Source organism: Cariama cristata, unplaced genomic scaffold (assembly GCF_000690535.1).
Source record: "Cariama cristata isolate BGI_N322 unplaced genomic scaffold, ASM69053v1 scaffold22387, whole genome shotgun sequence".
In the NCBI taxonomy this organism is placed as follows: domain Eukaryota; kingdom Metazoa; phylum Chordata; class Aves; order Cariamiformes; family Cariamidae; genus Cariama; species Cariama cristata.
The window spans coordinates 8,720-34,599 of NW_009627399.1; the positions used below are offsets into that span (position 1 = coordinate 8,720).

Here is a 25,880-nt window from a genome sequence, read left to right on the forward strand (position 1 = left end):
CCTGAGCTATCGTTGGAGTGATGTAGGCTTGCTGTCTCCGGTGACTCCCTGTGCGATCGGTCGTGATGTGCTGCTGGGCCTGGATAAAGACAGCAACAGTGATAAGCGGTTACAAGACAAGAGACGGCTCTTTACCTCCTCAGCGGTGCCTGGGAGCCTCCCTGCGACACCAGGACGGCCTCAGGAAAGTCCCTTGTGCTCCTCCTGACACCCTCAGCATCACCGCAGTCTTCCCTTGGAAACGGGTGACAGCAAAGGGTCCCTCCCAAGCCTAGGAAGACCCTGCAGTTTCACACATTCACCAAAACGGCCTCCACAAGGACAATGGAGCCTCCCCCAGTTTGAGCCATGACCTGCTGGGACAGCTACCATGAAGACCCAACCTTGGATGCCCGGCTCCTAAGAACACCTTCCACAAGTCCAGTTGCTCACACAACACACGGTTTTTGTTAGTGAATGCTCTGCTGACGAAATGCCACACGCCGATACCTCAGGGGAATGGAGTTGCCTAACTATGCCTGGAACAGGCAATTTATTTTTTGCTCAGTTTGGGTCTTTGCAGTTATCATTTCCTTGATTAGTAAAAATAACTACTTTATTTTTCAAAGATAAAACCCTTGGCTTGATCAGATCCTGCAGGTGCCTGGTACCTTCATGTAATCAGCTATAATTACTTGAGCACAGGCAACTTCTTGCAGTGGGACAGGAGCAATGTACTTTTTCAGGGATTTTCTAAGTTGTTTTTTTGCATTGCACAATAATGTCAAGGAGTTTTCCAAGTCATTTGTAGTCAGAGTATTAAATAACTAATTAAGTAGGAATTAGAAGACAAGAAGGGCAATGCTCCATGTTATTTCCTTCTATTCTTCCAAGCCCTCTCATCCTCTTTGTAAGCACTCCCTGCACTGTCATTGTGGTCTGAAATGCGGCAGCCACATTTCTCTCCCACTCTTGGAAACAGCATCTTGCCCACTTCCTCCATTTTCACTCACTTTTATTTCAAGTTTGTTTAAATTTTTAAATTTCAACTACATTTTGAGGGGGAGGAGACATTCTTCTCCCCAGAATTATTTTTTTAAAAAAACAGTTCTGCTTATATCCAGCTCTGGATGCAAACCAGCACCATCCTCTGAGCTCTCCAGACCTTCTCCTCTTGAAATGCTGGTAACAGTGCTGTAACCCCTACTCTCATTGCCTCACCGCGGGGAAGAGAGGTCGCAGGTGCAGTACGCAAAAAGGGCATTACTTCTTGAAGCTCCTGGGGAGCTCCCTGCATGTTTTGATCAGAGACTATGAAACATCTTGAGAACTGTGTGCTGCCAAGTAATGGGATTTGTCCAGATCTTAGCCCAGGTTTATCATGGAATGGATCAAACTCATTACATGAGGTCACATATATGCATAGAGGCCCTGCTGTGCCTTGTCACACCTGATGGGGACTCTCCCAATCCCGCAGCCGGGCTGATGCACTGCCTTCACTTGGAAGGTACTCTCCCCATGGTTACCTATAGCTAAGGAGAATTCAGTCCTTCCTACATGGTCCCGCTCCACTCCTTGGTGTCTGAGCCACCGCACCTTCTCTCTCACATTATTCCCACTCACACTGTTAGATCATCTGACTTCAAAACACACGGTAAGAGTACCGCCAGCCCACTCTGGGGTGGGATCTGCACTACCTCTGCTGCCTTAGCTGGATGATCAAGGTCTGCAGTGAAGCTGAAACAAGTTGACCAAACTTGAGATGGGGCCCAACTACCATTAGAGTGGAACAGGACAGCCCATGCTGGAGGAGCAGTAGGTAACAGCTGGATGATGCACCACCAAAATCTGTCTCGGTTGACTTACCTGACTTAGATTAAGAGGTTGCTGCTGCTGGAAATGTGCTCCTGGTCGCTGCTGCCTATAGGCAACGGCTCCAGACGAGCTCCCTGAAGAGTGACCGCTGGTGGAGGTCACGGTGCTGGAGGACTTGGACTTGTAGGAGGATGAGTGGTGACTGGTGGTGACTGTGCCAGGAAAGGAAACACATTTGTAGCTTACATCACATTCTTTAATTGTTCACCCTACCTTTTCCTCACTGAATCTCCTCCAGAGTGGCTTTTGGGAGGAGACACACAACAGAAGCAGGATAAGAAAACGGTTTCTCTTAATTAACAGAATACCTCAGCAGTGCTTCATATACATGTCCAGCCTGTTATCCTAGAGGCAGACAAAGAGACCCGATATCTGGACCCAAACCGGGCCCAGAGAAGGCTTTATAGATACTTCAGAAGTGTGAGAAACTGTTCTGCCAGCAGAACTGTATGATGCAGGTACAAATCCCAAGGAGAGGAAGGAAAGTATAGTGTGCACAGCACAAAAAAGCCCTGGCTTGGCTGACCTCGCAGTGAGTAGGAAGGGAGGGAGAAGGAGCTAGTGGGGAGCTCACCCTCTGAGCCTTTGTGTTCACCAGCAGTGCGTCAAAAGAAAGGACTGCCAAGTAGCTCAAAGCCAATTGCTTCAGGCCAGACTTCCACAATAAGCCCCTTTTCAACACATCGTACTATCTAGCATTGCGGAGGCTCTGGATGAGCAAACCTCATCAGTCCAGAATGAAGATCCTGGGGAAATGCTCTTCCCAGAAACGTCAACAAGTTTGGATGAAAATGCACATGTGTTTTCAATTTCTTACCCATTTTAAAGTAAACCTATGGAAAGGCAAGGCAGCAAAGCTTCACACTTGCATTTGGGAGCCTTTCATGTCAAATGTTGAGCTAAAGGCTGCATTCTGTTCTTGGGTTTGTACAGAAGTAACTGGGACCGACACTTGCCCCCGTGACTCCTGAGTGTACCAGGGCACATAAATAATGCAATATGGCTCCCAAGAACAGATGTGTCACTTGAGAGAAGGGTAGGAGCACGGTTTCTTTGGAAAACAAAACAAACAAACAAACAAACAAAATGAAACCGAACAATGAGATTCTTCCAAGATAAATCATTTATTTCTTACTAATTTTCTTGACGGAAGAGGTGCAATTTACCTGGCGCCAGGCTATCGCACTCTACCAACACCTCACTGGCCTGGGTTTTCAGTGGTGGCACGATGATCGTTCGGGGGTTCCCACTGCAGTGAGTCTCTGGAACCCCTTTGGTGTCATAGGTGTTCCCGTTATTCTGCCCTGCACGATGCTGCACGGCGTAAGGGCTGTTGTTGCTGGAGGAATCGGAGTAGGGGGAGTCATGCACGGTGACACAGCTGATGACGTTCTTCCTTTGCTTGGACAAGGTGCTGAAAGACAAGCACACAAGAAATGGGCAATGACTGACTCAGAAGCCACCAGAAGACTCTGCTGGCGGCAGTCTTGCTCCGTAAAGGCAAAGCACACCCTTCAGTCCTCCGCCAGAGAGATGCTGCTTAAGCCAAATCCCAGGCTTCAAAACTCACTTGTTGCTATTCCAGGAAAGCCTTCATGGAGGTCAAAAGGAGTGAGTAAGACATTGTGGATAGATCTTATATTCACACTGCTTAGAATAGCACTGAACCAGACTGCCAGATTTATTTTCAGACCGCTTTTTATATATGTGTGCAGTAGAAGCCCAGCAGTTATAGTATGCTTTGTTGCAAGTCTCACCACCCACACAAAAAGCGTAGCGGTTTCTCCCAGCCTTCCAGCAATGATTTAATAATAGATGCTACGATTTTTCATGCTTAAATCCCACAAATCTACAAAATACACTCCGTTCTATTTACTAATACGATACAATGGGCATATATGCTCAATAAGTGTTTGAAACTGAGGAACAAATGATGAAAAAATGAGCAAAGTATGCAATGCTTTTGGTTTTCTTTTCTTTTGCTGAATAGGCACTGGGTCTCCTGACTCTAGCATGGATTACCAAGGTCCTGCTGCAGCTAATCTATCTATGACATCAAAAAAGTGATTAAAAAGGAATATCAACACTTCCAAGATTAGTGCTAGAAGTTCATTAGACTAGACTGCATGAGTACGATTGGGATTTGCTCTGCTATTGAGTCTAATTATTCCTGATGGTTTCTCCTTCCTGTTATGAGCTTGTTTAGGGAGAAAAAGAGAGAGCAAGAAAGAGGAGGGAGGAAGGGGGATGGTGAAGATTTGCTTAAATGGCTCATATCCTTGACAGTGCACAGACCTTGACTACAGAAAATAGCTGCTATGTTTCACTGATTGCATTATGTTGTTATGGCAACTGAAGTTTTTAAAATGATGAAAAGAAATGGATAGCACATAAAAAGCTAAGTAATTAGGCTTAATGGTAGAAAAAAGCCCCAACAGGAACACAAAAGCCATGACGAAAAAGGAATCCATGTCTCAACTTCTTGAGTGTGCACTTAAAAAGAGAGAGATCCCTTTCCCATGGAGTGTCCTGTCCGTTCTCACTGTGGCTGGTCCAGTACAAGGAACAGCTGATTAATCCGGTCTTAGCCTGTGATGGAGTGATTTGTTCCCTAGTCTTAGCATCGCTTCTTACCAAGGTGAAGGTGAAGCAGATACTGAGAACAGTTTCTTCCAAGGATCTTGTTTGCCTTGTTTATTTTTCACAGTGCCTAAAGAAGCACTGGTCGGTTCCCTTCAACTTGTCCGTCCGAAAGTCTCTCCATCAGCGTTCACAAACTGCAACTCACCACCTGGCTCCCAAGACTTGTAATTGAAAAACTATCATCTTCTCCATTAAAGAACACCTTGGGGTGCTGCATTCACAAACAAGTTGCCATCACACAGACCTTCCCTGGGCTATCATCACAGGATCCTGGTGTGCCCCGAAGAGGACACAAGACCATGTTGTTCTATGCACAGTGAAAAATATGTCTTGAGAGGCCCCCACTATCTTAAAGCATGGACACCTGAAACAGGGCAGATGATAGGGAAGAAAGGGAAGCTATTGCACAGGTATCAGGAAGCTGAAAGCAATCCCTGCAGGGGCAGGGATCTTTTCAACAGGGAAGGTGTACGACAGTGAAGCCTTGTATTCTGGCCTTCCACAAGCAGCTGGAGAGTGCTGGATTAGAAATGGAAAGAGCAACAGCGTTTCTTAGATGGACAACTACTGTATGTGAAGAAAGATTTGGATCCATAGCACCAGTTTGGATATGGTGCTATGAAAGAAGAATATTAAGCCAATAAAAATGACGAATATTGCATCAATATTCCTCTCTCCTTCAGTAGAAATGCCTGTAATCATACATTTATGAGTATCCACACTGCTTGCCCTTTGCAGCTACCCTTGGCTGCCAGTTGGGAAGAGATATATATTCTCTACTTCTGACAGTTATTACATTTTATAAAGAAAAATCAAGTCACTAAAGAGTTTTCTGACAACTGATAAGGTCTAGCCATTCTTTTACAGTCCTTTCCTTATGTAAGTGGCTGAGCTGCTGAACTGGAAATACTTGCTCTTGGCTGACACTTGACATGGGAAGGCTGAGCTGTAGAACTGGAAGGGTGCTTTTTCTGTGTAATCTGTGTTATTGTTTTAGAATGGGCATATTTTTCAGCAATTTGATTGAGGGCTTGTCAAACCACGGACCATGAGGAGCCTTCTCCTTCAAAGTGTTACAGCTCCTTGGTTACAGTTAGAAAATCAAGTAGATCTGTTTGGTTAAACAAGTAAGTGTCCCCAAACCCAAACCTTTCCAGAGAAAGGGATCATAACAGGATATTGAACTCATTTCGTGAATGGGAAACTGGAGAGGACCAGAGCTGTGGTCCTGCCAGGCCTTACGCAAGTGCTCAGCACTACTAGTATGTGTCATCCACCAAAGTCAGCTGGACTATTCCAGTAACAGAGCTAAAGCACATGGGTAAATACTTGCAGGATTAGGGCCCCAGTGATTAGCCTCTCAATTCAGCAGGCTGCATCCTTTCAAGTGCACGAGTCCCATCGAAAGCAGCTGGATTTTTGTCTTTAGGAAAGGTAACGATTGCAGTTAATGTTAGAGCAGACAGAGAAGGCAGTCGGGACTATTCACATACGCCCAGAGCTCGGCACCTGCTGTACCATAGCCTGCCCCAGAGATTAAGGCTGGGAATTTCAAAAGCATCAAAGGCCCATTTCATGCTGAAAATCAGTTGATTCACAGGCTTTAAGATAAATGTTAAGCTGAAATGGGGGCTTTTGAAAATTCAAACCAGAAGAGCTAGCACTCCTGCTTCTCAAAGCTTTCTTGCTAGCCAGCAACTGTCCTCCTTCCAGCTCCCTCTGAGGACTCAGCTGCTCTCCACATCTCGCAGTAGTGCAGGAGTTATCTGTGTGAGGTCCAGGCTGATGTATCACCTTCCCTGCTCACAAACTATCAGGACTGAGAGCTTTTACCTGTTGACAAAGCACTTGCCTACTCAGCAAGCTTACTGTATTCCTATAACTCAGCCACAGCTTTTGGGGATGTTTGTGCTTACACAGAAAAATACTATTAGAAGTCTTGCCCCCTTCCTATTAAGCTCACTCCAAGCCTGGTAATTGCTTTCCCTCCTGCAAGGACAGTAGCAGCAGCATGCGTGATTTAGTAGTGTTGAGAGCCGGCACGTGTTCCTGGTCAGCTTGTGTGCCTGCCTGCATTATGTAGGAAGGTGTATTTTAATTCTCCAGAGAAGCGAGGAGGGGAAGATTACCGAAGTGGCATCAAATCCATCTACACAGACTAAAAAGCAAAAAGCCAGGAAGGCTTTTTAACTCTTACTGGCTGGAGCTGCGTCCTCCATTTCAGAACAGCAGCTGGAAAAATACGCACTGCTTTCTAAGTTTCTCACTAGTTTATGAGTGGTAGCCTATTGCCACCTGGTCCCGAAGAGCTTGTTCTCAAACTTGGACACAAACCAATTCATGTCTGTCCATTGTGCAGACACAAAGCACGACCATGCCTTCGAACATGCAGAAGCAGGTCTTGGAGACAGCTCTCTAACACATACCATCCTCGTGAGCGCACGGCAGAGAGATGGACGTGGGTCCCTGTTCCCCACCGCAAGGAAAGAGCTCAAGGAAAAGTCTGATAGAGGAAAGAGAAGACAGTTTTGCACAGGCACTGGGCAAGAAACTAAGGTGGGCATCTGAAATATTGTTAATGGAAAGGGGCCGAAGGCAGATGTTGAGAACTAAAAGTGAGAGGAAATTAAGGAAGACAAGATGCTGTATTAAGCGTTAAAACAACACTGAAACCACCTAAATAGCCAAGGACAAGGACAGGGACAACAGGTCTTGTAACAATACAACTTGAGATGATTTCTGCTTGTTGAAGGCCCAGCCCAAAAGCTCAGTATGTGATAGCATTGCATGAACAGGATCTGTTTTCCCTGAACATCTTGAGTCACACCAGAATCCCAGAAAAAGCAAATGCTGTGTAGTAGTGGCAATTCTTCAGCATGCAGTTCACCCAAAGAGACACAAACCTTTCAGTGTGGCCAATACTACAGCAACAGAGGCTTTCAGCTCTCAAGGTCACCAACACGGCCTTCTAGTTTGGCAGAAGGCAGCAGCCATTGCACAACTGTGCCTTTGAACTGGTGTGTATATACACCATGGCACGTTAGCTTTACATCACATCACAAAAATTCTGTTCCAGGTCTCTCAAAACTTAGTAACATGCAACCTTTTAATTTTGCTGCTTCAGAATAATCCAGCTATTCTAGCAAAGTAAGTATAGAGTCAGCCAACAGAAACTCACACTACAACTGCAGTTGCTCTCTTCACATTGAAATCTTATGCCATGCATAGCTCATGTTGAGAACATGCCCCTCTCTCTTCAGTTCAACCTCCATCCCGACCTGTTAATCTGCTCTCCCCTTCTTTGTGAATTTGTGATGGTAAGAAATATTTATCAAGGACTACACTGAGGCCATTTCATTAGGCTCTACAGCACGTGCTGTAGCTATTTAAGTCATATATAGTGAATTGCTTAGCAGGTTGCTGCTGAAGGTTTGCTCAGAGAGCTACTGTCTATCTCTGTTATTTTAAGTATAAGTTGCATGTTGGTTTGTCTTCTGGAAATGGAAGGCAGCAATCTTTTTACCAAATGACTGTGGTTATTCAACATATTGCTATGCAGAGTCAGTGCATTACTATGCACAGCATAACATAGCCACAATAGGCTAGATGTCAAGAGAGAGTTACAAATGGTATTTCGACCCTCACACACGCACATCAGCAAGTTGACAAAAACACCTGATTTGTGCCTGCCAGCAATTTCTGTGCGTAAGGGAAATTAAAGTCCTCTGAAGTAGGCTCCACCAGCATTGCACTACGACGTTGAGTAAGGTCAGTAACAACTTGCATCAGCTTACGCTCTGTTATAAAGCTGAGACTCACATAGAGACTACACTGTATAGTTTACCATCTTAAGAGAAGGGAAAAAAAAACCCCAAAACCTGCAAGAATTTCATGCCAGTGAAGATGGCCAATGAGGCAGTTACTCAGTATGCTGACACGACAGCTACGGTCAGTCTTTCTTGCCCAGAAAGACGATGATTACTGTGAGGATCCCAAGGAAAACCAAGCTGGAGAGGTGTTACTTATACCAGCACAGACAGAGCAGGCAGTGGGGAAGTGAGGGGCTCTCTTGCCTCTTTGGGGTGGAAGCACCCTCAAAACCACACACCTCAAGGCCATCATTGTATTGCGTCAAGAAAACAATCATGTTTTCCTTGGCTGTCGCACTCATTGCTTGGATGGGAAGTCATCTAAGTATATCACAATGGCCACCTCCACTGCCTTTCCTTCCACCCCTTCCTCCTGCCACGCTCTGCGATGTGTCCCTTGGCAGGAGGTGGAAATACCCCTCGCTGCATCACCAGCGCAGCCCAGCGCATCCCTCCTGCAGAACCACGTGTGCTCTCCCTCCCTCCCCGCCACAATTCCAGGGTGCACTTGTGCCTCACCGCTCTGTGTTTAAGTTGTTGCTTTATTTTTCTCCTCTTCTAAGCTTCAGAAATATTTAATCAAGGGAGGATTTACATTTAAACCACTGCACCACGTGAAGTTGCATACTGGGGAGTACTTAACCCCTACTACTTGCTACTCGCTGAGTATGTGCTCCGATTACTGTGACAGCAGTTGCACTGTTGGTCTGTGTGTCTGTCTGCTTGACCTTCTTGCAAAAGCAAGTAGACGAGGAATAAATTTATATGAAAAATACTGAGTCGACTCTCTGTTTTTACTGTTTTCAGTGCTTTACAGGTAATGGTTAGACCTAAATTCTTTCCAGCACAAATAACAGTCAGGGTATTATCTTACAGCACAGCAGTAAACATCTCTTTGGCCTATAAAGTCTCTTTGTAAAGGATGCTGAACTGAGAGTCTAGAAATTCACTGGTGATAAATAAACAGGGTGACAAAATTGTTTCATTGTTCATATAATCTTTTTTATATGCAAATTTTTTACTTTGTGGGCATCAGAAACCAGGTAAAAACAATTCCATTCAGTAAAAATGTTCCCTTCTTATTTTGACCATTTCAATGTTTTTTCCTATTATTTGCTTACGTTTTGAAAGAAAAAAACAAAACCCTCCATTAAACCAGAAGAGAGAAGTCTTCCCCTTAATTAGTTAATCCCCTAGCACTTTCTCACCTTTAAATAAAAGTCAAAACTTTTTGCAGTTTTGAACCTTCCCCAGATTTCACTGTGTTGGGAATATTACTAGAAAAATCACAATGTGGCCTGCAAAAAGCCTTGGTTTTGACAAACTGACTTTTTTAATCAGGAATTTGCCCTCTGACCATTTCTCTGAGGAGGGTCCCTGCCAAACTGTACCTGAGGTCCCTCCTCTGCGATTCTGCCCCAGGCAGGGGGCTGGGGCGCAGCAGATTGCCCCCTCTGCCAAGGCTCCATCCTGCAGGTCCTCCAGAGCCCACCTCGCACCACCTCCCCAGCACCTTTACCCAACAGGAGCCCAACATTTTCAGATGACTATCCATTTTAAAAAGATTACACCGAGCTACACTCATCCACAGTGCAAAACACATGCGAGCAAAGAGTGAGCAACGTGATGGCCTGCCTGCCTGGTCCACTGGTATTTCATAAACATCCTACTTGAACATCTGTGCTTTTCATTAGGAAAAGGAAAATTCTGCCTGTATCACACCAAATTCTTCAGATTTTTCTTTCACCAATAAAAAAATTTGCATCCCTTGTACAAGAAAAGCTGTCTCGGTTGCTCTGGTATTACAGAGAGGCTTTTCTGTCGGAGTAAATCCAAGCTGTAGGGCTCCTTTACTGCATCAGCAGTATCATATTTTATCAACATTACCAGTCCTTCTTAAACTTAGACTTACAAACTCTTACATCGTCGAAGAATCTACTACTTCTCACCACCACAGGTAGCTCTAATCTTTTTTCGCTGAGCAATCAATAAAATAAACATTTTTAGTCTCATGGGTCAAAGAGAAATTTCTAACCCCATAGGAAACAAGAGAAGGAAGTGCTGTGGTAAATGCAGGACCTGATCCAATGTCAGTGAAGTGAATGCGGAGATACTGTTATCAGTAAGATGGAATCAGGCAATTAACTCTGATCTGTCAAGTGCTGTATGATTTCTGTATTCTAATCTAGAAAAAGCTAATATTGTTAGGATGTGACCAATAGCGTGTTTCAAGCCATTCCTTATTTTTCACCCCCACACCACAGCTATTGCCCAATAGGGTACTATTTGCATAAATATGAGCAAGACAATGCATTCTTTCCATGGTTTCATTTTTGACTGAGATCCTGAATCTTTGGGCACTGATTACATTAAAGCACATACTTCACTGTCATTCCCATTTTTCTTGGGGCCAAAAAAACCAGGTGAGTAAGAAAGCTTGGAGGTACTTTCTTAAATGTGACACACTTTCAATGAGAAAGATCTCAACTTTGGCAGGGGCAAAGTTCATTGGCATTAAATGCTCATATAGCTTCCTTGATTGGAAGCTACACTTTTATTCCAGCTGAGAATCTGGTCTTAGACCTGCCCAGGTCAAAAGGCATTGAGCAAGTTGATTTCACTCTCCCGGAAACTTTAACCAAAGATTCTCATTCTGGACATGCTGTTTTCCATCTGTGCCTCTGCCTCTAATTCTCTACTCACTCTGGTTACATCTGCACAGGCAATTCAATTCACTCTGGAATTCCAAAAGGGGCCCAAGAACAGCCCGTGTCCATGCAAAATGTCTCTACATGGCTCAAAAATTAAATCTAGCTCTTAAGCTTTGGCCTTCCAGGAATGCTGGCACCCTGGCACTCTGTATAGATATGCCATATGGATACAAAAAGTAGCCAGGGATCTGATCCCAGGCAGGAACGTGTCCTGAATATGCTTTAGTCATATCAAAGCCAGTTTGTTTATGTAAGTCTGGCTCCTGGGACTACTTTCCTAACCCTTCGTCAGACCTTGCCCGAATATTTAAATACCCCAAACCTCCAACTCGATTTCCAGACATTTTCCAGAACTCTGTTCTGTCTGTCTCCCTGGAGAGGTGCCAAGTGAAGTAAATGGTCAGATGGCAGCAAAGTTGAAGCCGAGGAGGCAACCGTCAGTTGAAGTGGCTGCAGGATCCCTGCTCTTCCCTCCACCCTGCTCCGGACCCAAGATGATACCCAGACAGTAAGTATCAATATTTGCACATAATTTCCCAAAGCCTGCGATGAGCACCATGGGTAACCATGCTTGCAAATAGCTCCCATGACTCATGAGATACCTGCCCTCTTCATGCTGCTCCACCTCACAACCTCAGTTTTCAGCATCTCTTTTGTCTTGCCCTTCCTTTCCTGTAAGAGTCCTGGAAGTGGAGGCTCCTTATTTATAGTCCACCTGACTTCCATGCTGAGCTTTACTCAACTCTTCCTGGAAACACACTTTCTTCTCCCTAGCAAACTACTGTAGCATTTTTTTTTTTTCTCTTTTAAAGTGAAATACGTTATGCTGTTCTGTGATCAATTTCCCACAATAATGACTGCATTCACAGCAAGGCTGAATTTGAGAGGCACTGAGCTCTTGCTGCCTGGTGGAGTTCACTGGTAGGGAGAAGGGGAATGGGAAGTTCACTGGTAGGGAGAAGGGGAATGGGAAGCGGCGGTGGATGTCAGGAGGCAAGCTGAAACTGCAGGCCTGGATGCCTGAATCATATGGCTCCTCTTTACAGATTTTTAGCTCCTTGAGGCCAAATGCATCTCATCTGTACTGTGCACATTTGCAGTGCTCCACTTATCACCACAGCATAGAGATGCAGAGATATAGATAGATATCTCCAGTGATTAAAGGAAAATCTGCCATGGAGCATGTTTTAAATAAATAAAAAGATTAATTCTCTCTTGACAATACTGGAGGGATAAGGTTAAAAAATTCCTAGCTCAGTTACCAATATAAAGATGGTATAATTATTCAGCTGTTTGCAAGGCTACTTCTCTACAACTTATAAAGCAGATTGATGGCTTGTGACTGGCATCAGATGGGAAATGTAGAGTGCTTGCATGTGATGAAAGGTGCTGAAAAGACAGTCCTGGAAAATTAAGTCCTCTCTCATCCACAGTAGCTGATCAGCAGTGGCAGTGGTCCTGGGCTGCACTGTTCACTCATGTGAGTTAATTCTCTGAGGAGCAAACTCAGTCACCACGGTCTTTACAGCCTCAACCATGCCTCTCTGCAGAGTCAGTCAAAAAGCTATCAGTTTCTGCCACTTTTTACAACAGTTCAGGGATGTTTTGGCAACACAATCAGAACTGAGCAAACCTCTTGCAAAGTATTTACCATTACTAAGTGTTTATGACACACCCACTAACTGGTTTTCAGGACCTTTTTATGGAAAATAGCACATACGGAAGGTGTCATTTAATGCTCTTTACAGATGCCTGGATCACTTAGAAAAAGAAAAGGCAATTTTAAGCTACCTTCCTTCCAATCCTTTCTTTTTGTCTTTGTTTTAAACAGCTACATCTCACTTAAAGAGGCTTATCACCATGAAAGTCTCCTTTCAACAGTCCTGTGAGATAGAGAAAACTATTCTTTCCTCTTACAGACGAGAGACTATGGCACAGAGAGACTACTACACTTCTCCAAGGTCACACAGCAAATGCACAACACAGTAGGGAACATCACCTAAGTCTGAGGAGTCCCCAGCTAGTATTTTAGCCTCCCCATCATCTTTCCTCTCAAATGAAAGACGACCTGGGTGCTGAGACCGAACTGTAGCTCCTGGGACCCTACAGCAACTCCTGGGATGCTCCAGCACTTCTCTACCTCCAACTCTCTCTCCTGCACACAGAGGAGAGCAGAGAGCCACTCTCACCTGGTGGGTGCGTGCTTCTGCTCCTCCTCTTCATCTGTGTCGCTGCTGATAGTGATGACACTCACGGCGGGGCTAGGGGTGTCGGGAATGATTATCGTCTGCCGCTGCCGCTCCCGCGTTGTGCTGGTCGCCACATCGCCCCAGCCGCACGTGACGGAGGTGCTGCAGGCAGGGCTGTTGTGCACCATGGCACAGCGGGGAGGTGTGTTTTCCTTCACTCGTTTTGATCGCTGAGGCGAGCTGATGGATTGAGAGGATGAAACTTCATAGGTGGATGCATTTCTGGAAATGGGAAAGGTTGTTAGTTGGTTAAAACTCAGTTTGCTGAAATTGCCTGTCGCCATGGCTTTTGATTTCTGGTCTCTGATTCAGTGGCACTGATTTATGGAGTCTGGGAAAACTGCAAAATTGGCATAGTCACCTCTTCAAAGGACAGAGTGCCTCACATAATTTATTCATATAATTGGCTGAAAAGTACTTTCTTTTAGTAAAAAATTCAATTTTGTTTTCCCTAGAAATTTCCAAATGAGAAATGCTGCCTTGCTGGGAGGTAGAGGCTAGTCACACAGCCCTGACATACAACATACAAGCAGGCACAGTATGGCTGTTGCAGGAAGAACCACCCAAACGATAATCCCTCTTTCCTGTATCTTGCACGACCAGATTTTTTTGGCCAGAAAAAGCTAAAGGTAAAATTAGAATTTGTTGTGGAAAACAACAATCACTTATTAGGAAAACTGCTTTTCTCACTTGAAAATTTAATTTTCTGTTTAAGAATCTTTTCAATGAACAGTTCCTGCCCAATACTTTGTCCTCTAGGACAGTGGAGTCCCGTAGATGAGAGCACGCAGATAGGAGGACATATACTCAGTTTCATTTCATTCCCACGTGAGGCAGCAGATACAGCATATAGAAATCAGAAAGAAAAGAACAGTCGTCTTATTATGCAGTAGAAAAACATTCTCAAGTCCTGTTTTTCTTCCCAGTCTTCCTACTTCAGCTTCCCTGCCTGACAGTTGGAAAGGGCTCACTTGGATCAGTGATCTGCACACAGAACTTGTCCACCAAACAGTGCAGCACAGGTCTGCGGATGGGAGTATTTACCAAAGCACACTGACTAAAGCCTATTTCACTCATTTCCCATGTTTTCTTTCTTCTTTGTATTTCTTGTATTTCTACTGCCTATTGCAGAACATTTGCAGATTCAAAAATGAAAAAAACCACAAAGTTCTGGTTTTGTGCTACAGTGGGGCCCGGGCTGCATGTTCAGCTTGGCCCGAAAGCTAACAAAAGGAACAGGCGGCATCCATCAAAAGGAAGTCATTCTGGACGTATCGCTCTATACCAACTTACACAGGGTCTTTTGCATAACAAATGGCTGCACAGTAGCATTTGCAGTGCTTTTTGAATACCAATGAGCACTGTGCAGTACCCTCCTCTCCAAAGGAGCACGTTCCTCATTTGGCTACAAAAGCATCACAATTAATGAAGCCATAGAAACTCGTTGCTCTGAAAGTGTCCAATTCCTCCCGGACACTGGCCCCCTGCCCCTGGGGAGGGAAGGGAGAGGCGAGGCCCGGCACAGGCAAACTGGTTGCAACGGGCGCTCTCTTATGCTGCCTTGCTGGGGACATAGCTGTCTCTGCTCTACACTATGAACGGACTGAGGCAGCTGGAGCCCACCCAAAGTAAATGCAACATTAGAGAGCAGATAAATGGGAAGGATTTAAACAGTGGCCTCTTAACTAGGGTCAAATTGGTTGTGAACTCAGAGCTCCTCTGGCCCCGGTCCAGTCACCCAAGAAAACCACAAGCTCCTCTGTTTTTACCGCCGCGCAAGTGGTGTCCCATTTTGGTTCTCTCCCCTGCACTGTTTTGTTTTGTGTTTTTTAAATAAATGTGCTAGTTTCACAGCCCAGAGGACTTTCCCCAGAACAGCTGCACATACATCTTAAACAGCCTTGTCCTCTAGGTAAGATTACAGTCCTGTGACAGGCACTGCAATCATCCTGCCATTTCAGTTGTGCCACACGACATGGTATGAACCAAAACCCAGTCTCCTCCTTGCAGAGCCAAATGGTCCTACTGAGAGTTGATAGATTTAGGTGCTGAACAACTGCCCCTGTCTGAGATATCCTTATGAAACGCTCCCTGTTTTACACTGCCATGACTATAAAAAGGCCAGTGTGGGTGTCTGTTGCTGGTGTGCACTGTTGAAGACAGCGGCCAGCCACCTATCTTAGGAGCTAGAGAGCTTGAAGGTGGCCTAAAGTCATCCCAGTCCTCTACTCTGCATGGCATTAAAGTTCAGAAGACAGGTCATCATCCCATTGCTTTTGAAAGGGCAGATCTCGTGTGCACACATCAGGCACGTGCTCCTGAAGATGTGGTCCCCTGGAAGTGTCCCATCCTGTGGAAATGCAGACACTGCACCTCAGGAGCACTTCTTTGAGAGGATGTGGGAAGAAAAGGTGTGCCAACTGGGCATTGCACCATGCTGACCTGAGAATATAGTTACATTTTTAATTATAGTGACTACAAGGCCTCAGGTAATCACAGTAGCAGTGAACTGTATCAACAGGGCTTGAGTCTCCCATCCTGCATCCCCTCCAGCAACTAATTCCTGCACAAAATGATGCTCTCTAGGTATAAAATGCACCTGACTACCTCTTACCCCCTGCTTTCCTGACCTGGGTAGGGAAGAGGTGAATCAGCAAAAAGTCCAGTCACAAAAAGTGTGATCTAATCGCTCATGGGCCGTGGAACAAACTTTACTTCGCCCCACAGATGTTGGCCAACACCACCCTCGTCAGCGTGCCTGCACTGCAAGGCTGCATTCAGAACAACCCGGGTACAGACACCTGCCTCACTGATGCCACGACCACGGCCATGCCGGGAGCCATGCACACTCACCGGGGTGCCGACTGGTGCTGCTTACTCTTCCTGGCGGAGGTGGCGGCGGCGGGTGGCTGGCGCATGACGTGAGCAACACCCACGTTGACGGGCTGGGCTGCAGGCAGAGTGACGTGGCTAGCTAACAGCGCGGGCTGCTGCATGATGGGGTTGTAATGGCTGCCGTGAGCGTGGGTGTTTCTGCAAAGTGGGGAGACAGGCACACGTTTAAAATGCAACCAGCGGCTCTTCAGCAGGTTCTTTCACAGGTTCCCACTGCCTTCACTGAGGCACCCTCCTCCAGGGCCCACTGGGCTCCCAGTCCCCCCAGGAAGGAGCGTTTCCACCAGGGAACTGATGGAAGGGAGCGGCGTGGGCACGGCACTCCACTTCAAGGACAGGGAACAGAGAAGATCAGGTCTCAGACGGGGCGGTTGCAGGCTGCAGCCTCTGCCCTTCTACCCCCAGCTCCGCAGCCTCGCAAGACCCCATCTCTCCCTCCCCGGCTCTTTTCATGCCTCCTCCAGCCCCAGCGGGTACTTCAGGGAGCCTCCAAGCACCTCCAGTTTACCTCCAGTCTGCCAGGGGTTGGGTGCCCGCCATGGACTCCGGGATGACGGTCGCATGCTGGACAGAAGTGTGGGTGGCCACCCCGGTCAGCTGTTGCCAGGCGGGAGGGAGCAGGATCTGCTGAGTGCCACTGGGCCACGCTTGCTGTCGGACAGAGGGAAAACAACTTCTTAACAAGAGGCATCAGACACCGAATGTGAGGGGTAGCCCATGCTCAGCTGGGGCTCCTAATAACAATCATGGTCATACCACCTAGCTCTTACCACTTTTCACTCATAGATGACAAACACTGTTAGGAAACCAAAGTAAAAGCAGTAAAAGTTATCAACATAAAGAGCACAAAGGAGGGGAAAAAAAATTCCTGCCGTCCAAAGCAGTAGCTGTGTTATAGGTTGAACTGGGAATGGGAGGGATTGAAACTGGTTGGCATTTCAACCCAAACATCAAACTCTTTAGCACCTTTTAATTTTGACTCTCCAGATCAGCTGGGCACTATGGTCCGGTTGTTATTTTTCCCCTCCTACAGCCAATTTTCCTTCCCAGCCCAACAGGACCTAAAAGGCCTTTAGGAACTTAAAGGAGAGAACAAACTTTTCAAGGATCAGAAAAGAGAACAGCGGACTGCAAGGCTTTTGCGAGGAGGGAAAAAAGGTGAATTTAGGGATACCAAAAGAGAATGCGCATCAGTCACTGAGTGCTCCTCAGGAGGAACACCTTGCTGCATGGGCCAAGGAGCCCAGTTGCCTGCTTCCAGCTCACCAGGAGCCCCCCGGCCAAAGCACAGCGAAGCCACGCATGGCTACACATTGCAAGCCTGTCCTCTCCGTGTGCTCTCCGGCTTTTTCAGAGTGGGTGCCCCCCTTTGTAGGGCTGGAGATCTCTGCCCTGTGAGTTAAGCCATCGCTCTGCTATGCAACTACCTCTCCAGCTGTGCTACCACAGGGATGACTCAGGTCATCCTGCTCCAGGGACTCCACACGAGTCAGATGACTGGTGTTTTGACTTGGGAAATTTTCTTTACTATGTGCTGCCCAAAGGCAGCTCCAGCAGCTTCTCACTGCCTGGGCTGAGGAACACAGGGATACCTGCTACAGCCCTCCTTAGTCTCAACCTGCACTACTATATTGGAACTGTGTTGTGTTATCTCATCGCTCTCAGGAGGCTAAATTTTAGAGGGGAGGCTTCTTCCAGGCATGCATTTGTCCCCATCTCCATCCTCACAAGAATCCTGTTGATTGTCCCCATGATCCTGCCCGATTCCCCAGGAAAAAAAAAAAAAAACAACAAAAAACTGCCCACCTCAAATACTGTCTGAATTTGTCCTATTGATGCAACACCTTTTCCCAGTTCTGCTCCAAAGTTTGACTGTGTTCTAATTTTCCACGTTGCTGAGTTAGATGAAAAGGCTGATACGGTGAGGTCTCTCAGCAACATCTGCAAAGGATGGACAGTCACAGGGCTCCTGAGAGCTCTTCATCTAATGAGCCACAACTATGGACTGGTGCTGCTCGGAGCAGGCAGGAGGAGGACGAGGCAAAGACACAAAAAGATCAGGGAGGAAAAAAGCTTTTTTTTTTTCTTTTCTTTTTTCCCAGCTTTGATTTAAAAGAGGAGACTCAACTACTGTTGCCATCAGTCCCAGGGGACTACCTGGATCTACTTGCACAGAAAACTGCTTCCTCCCTTTTCAGGAAGAGAACTGAACAAATCTAAGCTCCCTTCCCGACTGCACTGCATAAATTTAGATGCAGTCTCAGGGTCCAGGCAGAAATTCCTCACTTATTAGGTAAGGACCACTGAATCATTTAATCTGCAGATAAGACTTGTCTAGGCAGATGCACTAGCACAGTGCGCTGTGCTAACACGGGAGGCTCGTGCTGGCAGCCGCAGCCTGTTCTCAGTTATTGCATTACTCAAAATTGTGCTGCCGCGGCAGAGTGCCGCGCTGGCCCCTGTGCTCGGGAGGTGGTGGGTCTTCTGGTGCGATGGAGCTCGTGCTTCAGACGTAGAGCAAGAACGACTGATGGAATAAGTGTGTGTGTTCTGAAAGCTGGTGGCAGGACCTCCGTGGGAAGAAGTGTTGTTGGGAAGGAGTTAAAGGGAGAGAAAATCAAGAATTCAGGGCATTATTCAAGGACAGGGGACAGTTCTGGGTCGCTTCATGGAAGCCTGCCAGAAAACTGTACAGCTTTGTCTCTTCTGAGATCGGAAGCTGCAGAGAGCTATTAGTAAAGACAGGATCAGTCTCCTTTCACTGGTCTCTGTGCATACAGTACGCGGACCATACTTGCTTGAGAGGGTGAAAATAGACCCAGAGAAGTTACAAACAAGTTACTTTTCCACTGGCTCTGCATCTTGCAGGCTGCTTGCTCTGTCTAGCTCCATGCCACAGGCTGCAGACACTCAGCTGCCAGAGACGATACTCAAAATCCATCGCTGCCTCTGCCCTGGTCCCTCAACCTCCTGGAACTCCTTCTCCTGTCCCTCCTCCAGGACTGCTGGTCTCATACAAAATGCACAGGGAGAGCTGGATGCCTGCTGTGCTGGGATGCAATACGGCTTTGCCAGCCACAGCCATCCTGATGCGGGCAAGCACAGCAACCTGCATCGCACGCTGGGCAGGGGAGAAAGCTCGATGGCATGACAACAGTGCTGGGAGCAGGAGTGGCATCATGCCTGATCAGGGGGACAAATAAGGTGGGTGTAAAGACAGAAGTGGGCTCCGGAGGTGCTATCTCTCTGCCGGGAACAGTCCCTCTAGTAATTGCAGCAATCACACGGTCCGGTCTGAAGAGCATTAGATAAGCAGCTGTGCATGAGAGGAATAGCTCTCTGCTGAGAGAGAGACAGGCAGCCGCTCAGAGATCAGATGTGACTACAATGCATTACAAAGAAGCTGTGTTTTTCCATTCAGGAAACTGGAATTGGGTACAGATTTGTTTATCAGACCAGCTGCTCAGCCTGAACCGAGCAAGGCCTGTGGACACCAGATGCCACTGGCATCAATCAGAGGGCCTTGCCATCAAAGAGGCAGCTAGCATTTCTCATCGCATGAGACAGACAGATATATGAACAGGCAGACTGCCTCTCTTTTATTAAATCAAAAATTAAAAATCTATGCAAGTGAGGATTGTTTCTCAGAAACAGCTTAAATTCCCTGTGGAAGTGACAGCGAATAAAACGTCAGTAGAAAGTACGAGAGGGACAGCCCATGAAATGAGAGTTCGATGTAGCAGGGGCAACACTGAAATTGGTAGCAAAGTTCCTCCTGAACATTCCCTCCCTCCCACAGACTGCACAGTGACCTCAACAAGGCCACCTCGAGAAGAAAGGGAGCTGGAGATCCTGAGATCTTTCAGGATCCTGCTGCCTTTGGGATGTTTCAGACCTGACCATCACCCCTTCAAGCCCCATGTAACAGCTCAGGAGGCCTCCCCGGGGCATGCAAAGCTCTGTCACCTCCTTCACCCACTGCCTTCACTGACTTCTTGCACAAGCAATAGGTGCCCACAACCACGCTTGCACAGGCTGCTTCTCGCTTTGCCATTGTTTTTGTTTCCCCTGCCTCTTAGGCTCTCCTTTCCTACCAAACGAGAGAGGCAGCCCACGTAGGTTGTTATGACAGGCTGCAACAGTGATAGGTTCGATGTTTCAGACAGCCCTCTAACGAAGACTCTGCTATTGGGAAGGGGCAAGGCACATTAGCTAATGGAAATCATGCAGGCTGCAAGTTGTGTTTCGATCTATCTTCACCAGGTAAGTGTGACTGCCAGCTGGCAAAGAAAGCCAATTGTACCAACAGTCTTACCCGAGCAACGCAACACACAGGTATAAACCCTGGTTTAATCTGCTGGTACCTTACTGTGTATGAACATGCTGTCATTAACGAAGGTATGGCAGACCAATCAGTCCTGAGTCAGAGGCATGCATCTTTGACTTGCAGGTCATCTTTGACTTGCACATCATCTTTTCCAGGCTGCACAACTTAATACTAAGTATACTAGGTGGGTTTTTTTGTTGTTGCTAGAAATAGGCCTGGTATCAGCAGAGGTACCAAGGCACCAGCTGAAAACCAGCAGGGGCAGATTCACTGAAGCCAGCACAAGGAGGACTGAACGGCTCCTGCTTTTTGAGGAGCTGAGGTTCCCCTTGAGGATGTGCAGGTGAGCGCTGGTACCCATTCCTATGTCGTTTTTTTTCTGGGAGGAACTGTGCTTTTCCTGTGAGTGCATTTCAGACAACTGTGCCGAACAGTGCTGCTGACAAGGAGAGCTCCTTGGCTGTGGGGCCTTTGCCTCTGCCCTCTACATCTCTCTTGTAACTTAAGAGCATAAGGGCAGCTCATAAAACAGAGAGGTGCAAACTTAAAACATGAAATATATTTAGCAGCAGCAGGCAACTCACCAGCGCAACTCCTGGCCACAAACCACCACTGAGACCATGAGTTCAGGACAATGCAGGAAGGTTATCACTGGTTCCTCCTCAGCAGAGGCCTGACACAGCTTTCCCTGAGGCTTCCCAGTGATTCCAGTGGAGAAGCAGAAGGAAAGAAGGTCCTTCCAGAGACTTTTGCAACTTTGACATAGCGTTTGAGCTGAACAATGAACTGGGGAAGTTTGGACATTTCGGAGAAAGCTGGAGACACCTATATGGCTGCCCAAGTCTCTGACCTGCACCACCGAAGGCCCTCAGAGAAAGCTACTCTCCTCAGCCTTCCAGAGCTAAACAACACAAAAAATACCTGCTGAGCTTGGTGTCTTCAGAGCTCCTTACCTGTGCGAGGAGTCCTGGCTGGATCTGAAGAGGCTGGGCCCCAGGAGCCTGAGTGACAATGGGAACGGCGTTCTCCATCCGAACTGAATACCCAGCATGCTTCGAAGGGGAGGCTTGTAACCCTGTTCCACCAGCACAGAAGGTACAGCATTAGCTATCAACTGCACTGCTAGGATTGAGGGTCTGGTTTTCAGAGATGCCTAAAGGCAACTGCTGATGTCCACTTAAATTGCAGTGTTCAGTCTCTCTGAAAAATTGGGTTTTTCGAGTCTCACATATTCTACCCTAGCCCAAAGATGTCCATCAAATGTTCATAACCATGATACATGTATAAGGGTCCAGGAAAGACATTTTCAAAGACATGAAGGGATTAACTGAGTTCATATTTTTAGAGGACCTTGAATGTGTGGGAAACATCTCAATACAATGTGTACAGGGAGAAAAGGAAGAGAGGGGAGGGAATGGCTTCTCTTCCCCCATATTCTCTGGTTTGACAACAGAAAAACCCATTGCTATGTGACAATGATCTCTATAGATCAAAGTGGGACAGTGGGACAGGAATCCAGAAGTCTGTACTCCCTCAGCCTTGATGGGGATAGGTGATTTTCTCTTGCACAGCTTCTCAGGACTCATATTTAAAAGGCTCTGATTTGACCATGTAATCTAGCAGACCCCAAACTCCAATCACTGCTGACTCAGCCACATGTTAGCCTAACTGAGCTGGAGGAAGCTGCCCTCTCCATCACTTTAGTGCGTGCCACAGCCTGTGCTACCTCCTCTGCTTTAAAGCTTTCTCAAGACAGCAAGCAGAAGATGCTAGCTTACATATTCTAGCAATATATTTCTGAAGTCAAACCCTTGAGATGCATTTTAACTATGTAGAAGAGGTCTAACTAAATTCCCCTAGTTCAAAAGAGCTTTGATAATCTTGCAGAACATTTAACAAGTACCTAGAGACGGCTGCACAGACAGGCTTGTAGATATGACAAGCAGAAGTTGCACCAGCTGAACCAAGGTCTACTTAGACCACTTCCTACAGATACCTGGCTAGTTTTCCAAATTGCTACAGCATAGAAAGCCAAGAGAAGGACAAGTGGCTAAATCTGATCATCGCCCAAATTGCCTGACAATGGTACCTGCCACTGGTATACACAGGCAGAGCTGTTTGCAGCAGGGCTGGAGCTGAAGGAATTGTACTGATAAATGGTCATGAGCATCTGTTATGGGCATCATCTCCACCAGCACCACACTCCCTGCTGCATTAACCTCCTGAGTTCCCCTTTTAACAACTGAGTCACTGAGAAGTGATGAACTGATTATTTACGTACTGATTTATCATTGCGGTGGGGGGAAGTTTTCAAGTTTACCAAAGTGAGGCAGAAGAGCCTCAAACTTTATTCAAGGTAAAGGACTACAAATATCTTCTTCCACAGTCACTTCTCAGTGCCTGCCCCATTGTTTTAGACCAGTGACCTCCAAATCATGATGTTGGCGGTGCCTGCAAGATCCTCTGCTGTTGCAAACACTTCCATCTGCAGCAAACTCATTGCTCTCATTTACTAGGCCAGCAAATTTTCTACCATATGATCTGCACTGAGGAAGCTTGTTTCCAACAAGAGGTAGATGAAACAGCAGTGGGGAGGGAGCAGCGACTGGCCAAGACCTGGCAAGGCTGTTACTTACCTTGGAAGCCTGGTGGGCAGACGATGAGAGCTTGCTGGAAGGGGTCAGGCCGGGCACAGATCTGCGCTGTTCCTGTCTGCAGGGGCATGCTCCGCTGGGCCACCGCAGCCATGGACGCCGCTGAGGGCTGGTAGAGTGCAGATTGGTAATTTAGTATGGAGACCTCGGGGTTGGTTAAGGAAATAGTGGCACTGGAGGAGGTGGGAGCCAGGTTGGTGGTCTAAAGGAATGACGGGAATTAAACAAAAACAAACAAAAAATGAGGGAGATGGGTACGCTGGAAGAAGCAAAATCCAAAAATAAAATAAAAAAGTAAAATAGTGTAAGATAAAGTGAAAAAAACAAACAAACAAAAAAACAAACAAAAAACCAGCAAACCGAAACCAAACAAGGGGTAGAACAGGACGCTGAGGAGCACAGAGGCAAGGGCAGTGATGGGGAAAGGAGCACGATCCGCCTGAGTAACCGCAGCTATACGGTGCCACGGGACCTCCGGCCACGCGGTGCTGCTGTGTACTGCTCAGAGACATAGCATGTTCTCCAAAGTAGAACTGTAGCCCCATTTATCGCCCAACTGGCTCTGACTTGCAGCATGATGAAGACGGGTTCAAAAAATGCCACTATCCCCCAAATCACACTGCTCTCTCATCATGTACAAAGCTTTAGAAGAAGCTCACATTTCTTAGGTAAAGAAACTCAGCACCTCCATGCCCTGTGAAGACTCATCCTGAGAGGGGAGACTCATTCCAGCCTTTCCTGTACCTTGTATCAAAGACAGCACATGCCTCTTGGATTATGTTTTGAATTTGAAGGAATCAGGAGGTGTAATAGGAGGTAATAATAATACTTTCAAAGTCCAAACTTCGCTTGGCTTGACTTTAAAATCTCTCAGAGCGGAAATTCCAGCAGGCGATGTTGCAAAGCCACAAAAATCAGCCCAGTGTTCTGCAAAACATCTAGAAATCTGAGGGTGACTTGTTTTATTATTTGGAATGAGCCTGTAATAGTTGCAGACAAAACCCCTAAACAGCTCTGCCACTGCTCTATAAAAAGACACCCTTAGCATTCATGCCTAGGCAGCTAGGCCCAACCAGACCAGAGCCCACCTTTCCCCTCCATCCAAACGCATCAGCATCACTGCTGGAGATAGGTCAGACAACACTTTCTCATGGAGAACGTATGAACCCAGGATGAGGCTTTGATCAAGGCTGCAGGATAATAAGCATTTCGCACTGCCCTGGTTGCCACTGGGCCTGGGAAGGGTACCCATCCTGCGCTGCCACAGCCACAAGGGATGCGATAGCGAAACATTTCTTCCTCCTCCTCTTCCTCCTCCCCCCTCTGTGCAGAGAAAGAGAAGTGCAATCTGTTCCCCTGTACAACACACTGAGCAGCAACCACAACAGCTCCCACACTCCTAATCTCAGGAGTTGTAACTGGAAGGAGGCAACCCCGAGATATTTTGCAGAGACAGGGAACACCAGAGAGCCAAGATGAGTGGTATGTTGAAGAGAATGGTGAAGGGATTAGAGCTTGTTCAAATTAAAACACCCTTCCTGGAAATGCTTCTACCACTTCTTCTAGGAACACTGCAGACACCAATTCTGCTCACAACACACACCCCTTATGAGAATTCAGAGATCACCACAGACCTTCCCAGCCACCAACTGATCTTAACATCAAGTGAGCTGTGAGGAAATGAAAGCAAGTCTGCATTTCCTACTAGCAATTGTGGTACAAATGGTGTCTCTGCCCTGCAGCTGGGGCCTACGGGAGCATGTAGCATGCATTTCTTTAGTCAGCATCTCAGAAACAGCCAAGAAAGGGAACCAGTGTTTGTAACTAATACCCTATCACACCAAGCGCCATGACCTATCTCTGTCTGCATCTGCTTAAGGAATTGTTCTAAAAGACCTCCTCTGATCACATGTATCGACAACTGAGTCATGTAGTCTGGTTTTCTGAGTGACACAGGCACACTCTGTACATCTACACGGACTCCTTTAGCTCCCTTGCTTTCCAAGCACCCTTTCCACAACGCCACCTGCAATCTCTAGAATGAATCTTGAGCAGCCTGTTCCCAGAAGGCTTAAAAGACAGTAGCTATTTCTTGAGCTTCAGTATCCTAGAGTGCTGTCCCTGGAGAGTTTCCTTTCACTGTTGTAATACAGCACTGCAGTGAACAACTTAGCCTGCTAGTCACATAAAATTTGCCAACCCAGCACCCCTCAACACTGGGGCATGTAAAGCTAATACAAGAGTCCAAGGCATGATTACAAAGCCAGAGCCCACCAATGTAGAGTGCAATGTGTTCGGAGTGGGGGTACGTGCACAAGGTCCCCATGTCCCTGTGGCACCTGGAGTAAAACCAATGAGATAAGAATAAACACTACCACTAAACTCTTCTTTTCTGTTGATTGGTTACAGTTCTGTGTCTGTTACAGCAGGGTTTAAATTCTTTTTACTTCAATGCCAATTTGAAGAAGGGCTGTAAGATCACAAATAGTTCTGCCTGACCCCGGGAGTGCAGTCCTGCTTGCTGCATTAAGGAACTAATGAGCTTTTCCCCATAGCAACTTCCCAAGTCAGCAGGATTTATCACCCCCAACAACAACATAAACAATAAGGGCAACGTTTCACTGTTGCACAAAATGTCACAAGATTACTGCTTGCTTGAAGAAAAGAGAATGAGGAAG

The 25,880-nt window shown here is 46.6% G+C and overlaps 1 protein-coding gene across 1 annotated transcript in view; it reads right to left on the reverse strand.

The window, feature by feature from the left end:
* Positions 1-23,404, reverse strand: part of LOC104164951 (homeodomain-interacting protein kinase 2) — a gene marked incomplete at its 5' end in the record, with an annotated part of 23,991 nt that extends 587 nt beyond the window's left edge. The window contains 8 exons of the mRNA XM_009704438.1: positions 2-79; positions 1,846-2,006; positions 3,021-3,268; positions 13,267-13,548; positions 16,180-16,359; positions 16,730-16,872; positions 21,502-21,623; positions 23,185-23,404. Of these exons, the coding sequence (XP_009702740.1) occupies positions 2-79; positions 1,846-2,006; positions 3,021-3,268; positions 13,267-13,548; positions 16,180-16,359; positions 16,730-16,872; positions 21,502-21,623; positions 23,185-23,404 (1,434 nt within the window). The remainder of the gene's footprint in view (position 1; positions 80-1,845; positions 2,007-3,020; positions 3,269-13,266; positions 13,549-16,179; positions 16,360-16,729; positions 16,873-21,501; positions 21,624-23,184) is intronic.
* Between the last annotated feature and the right edge of the window lie 2,476 nt (positions 23,405-25,880).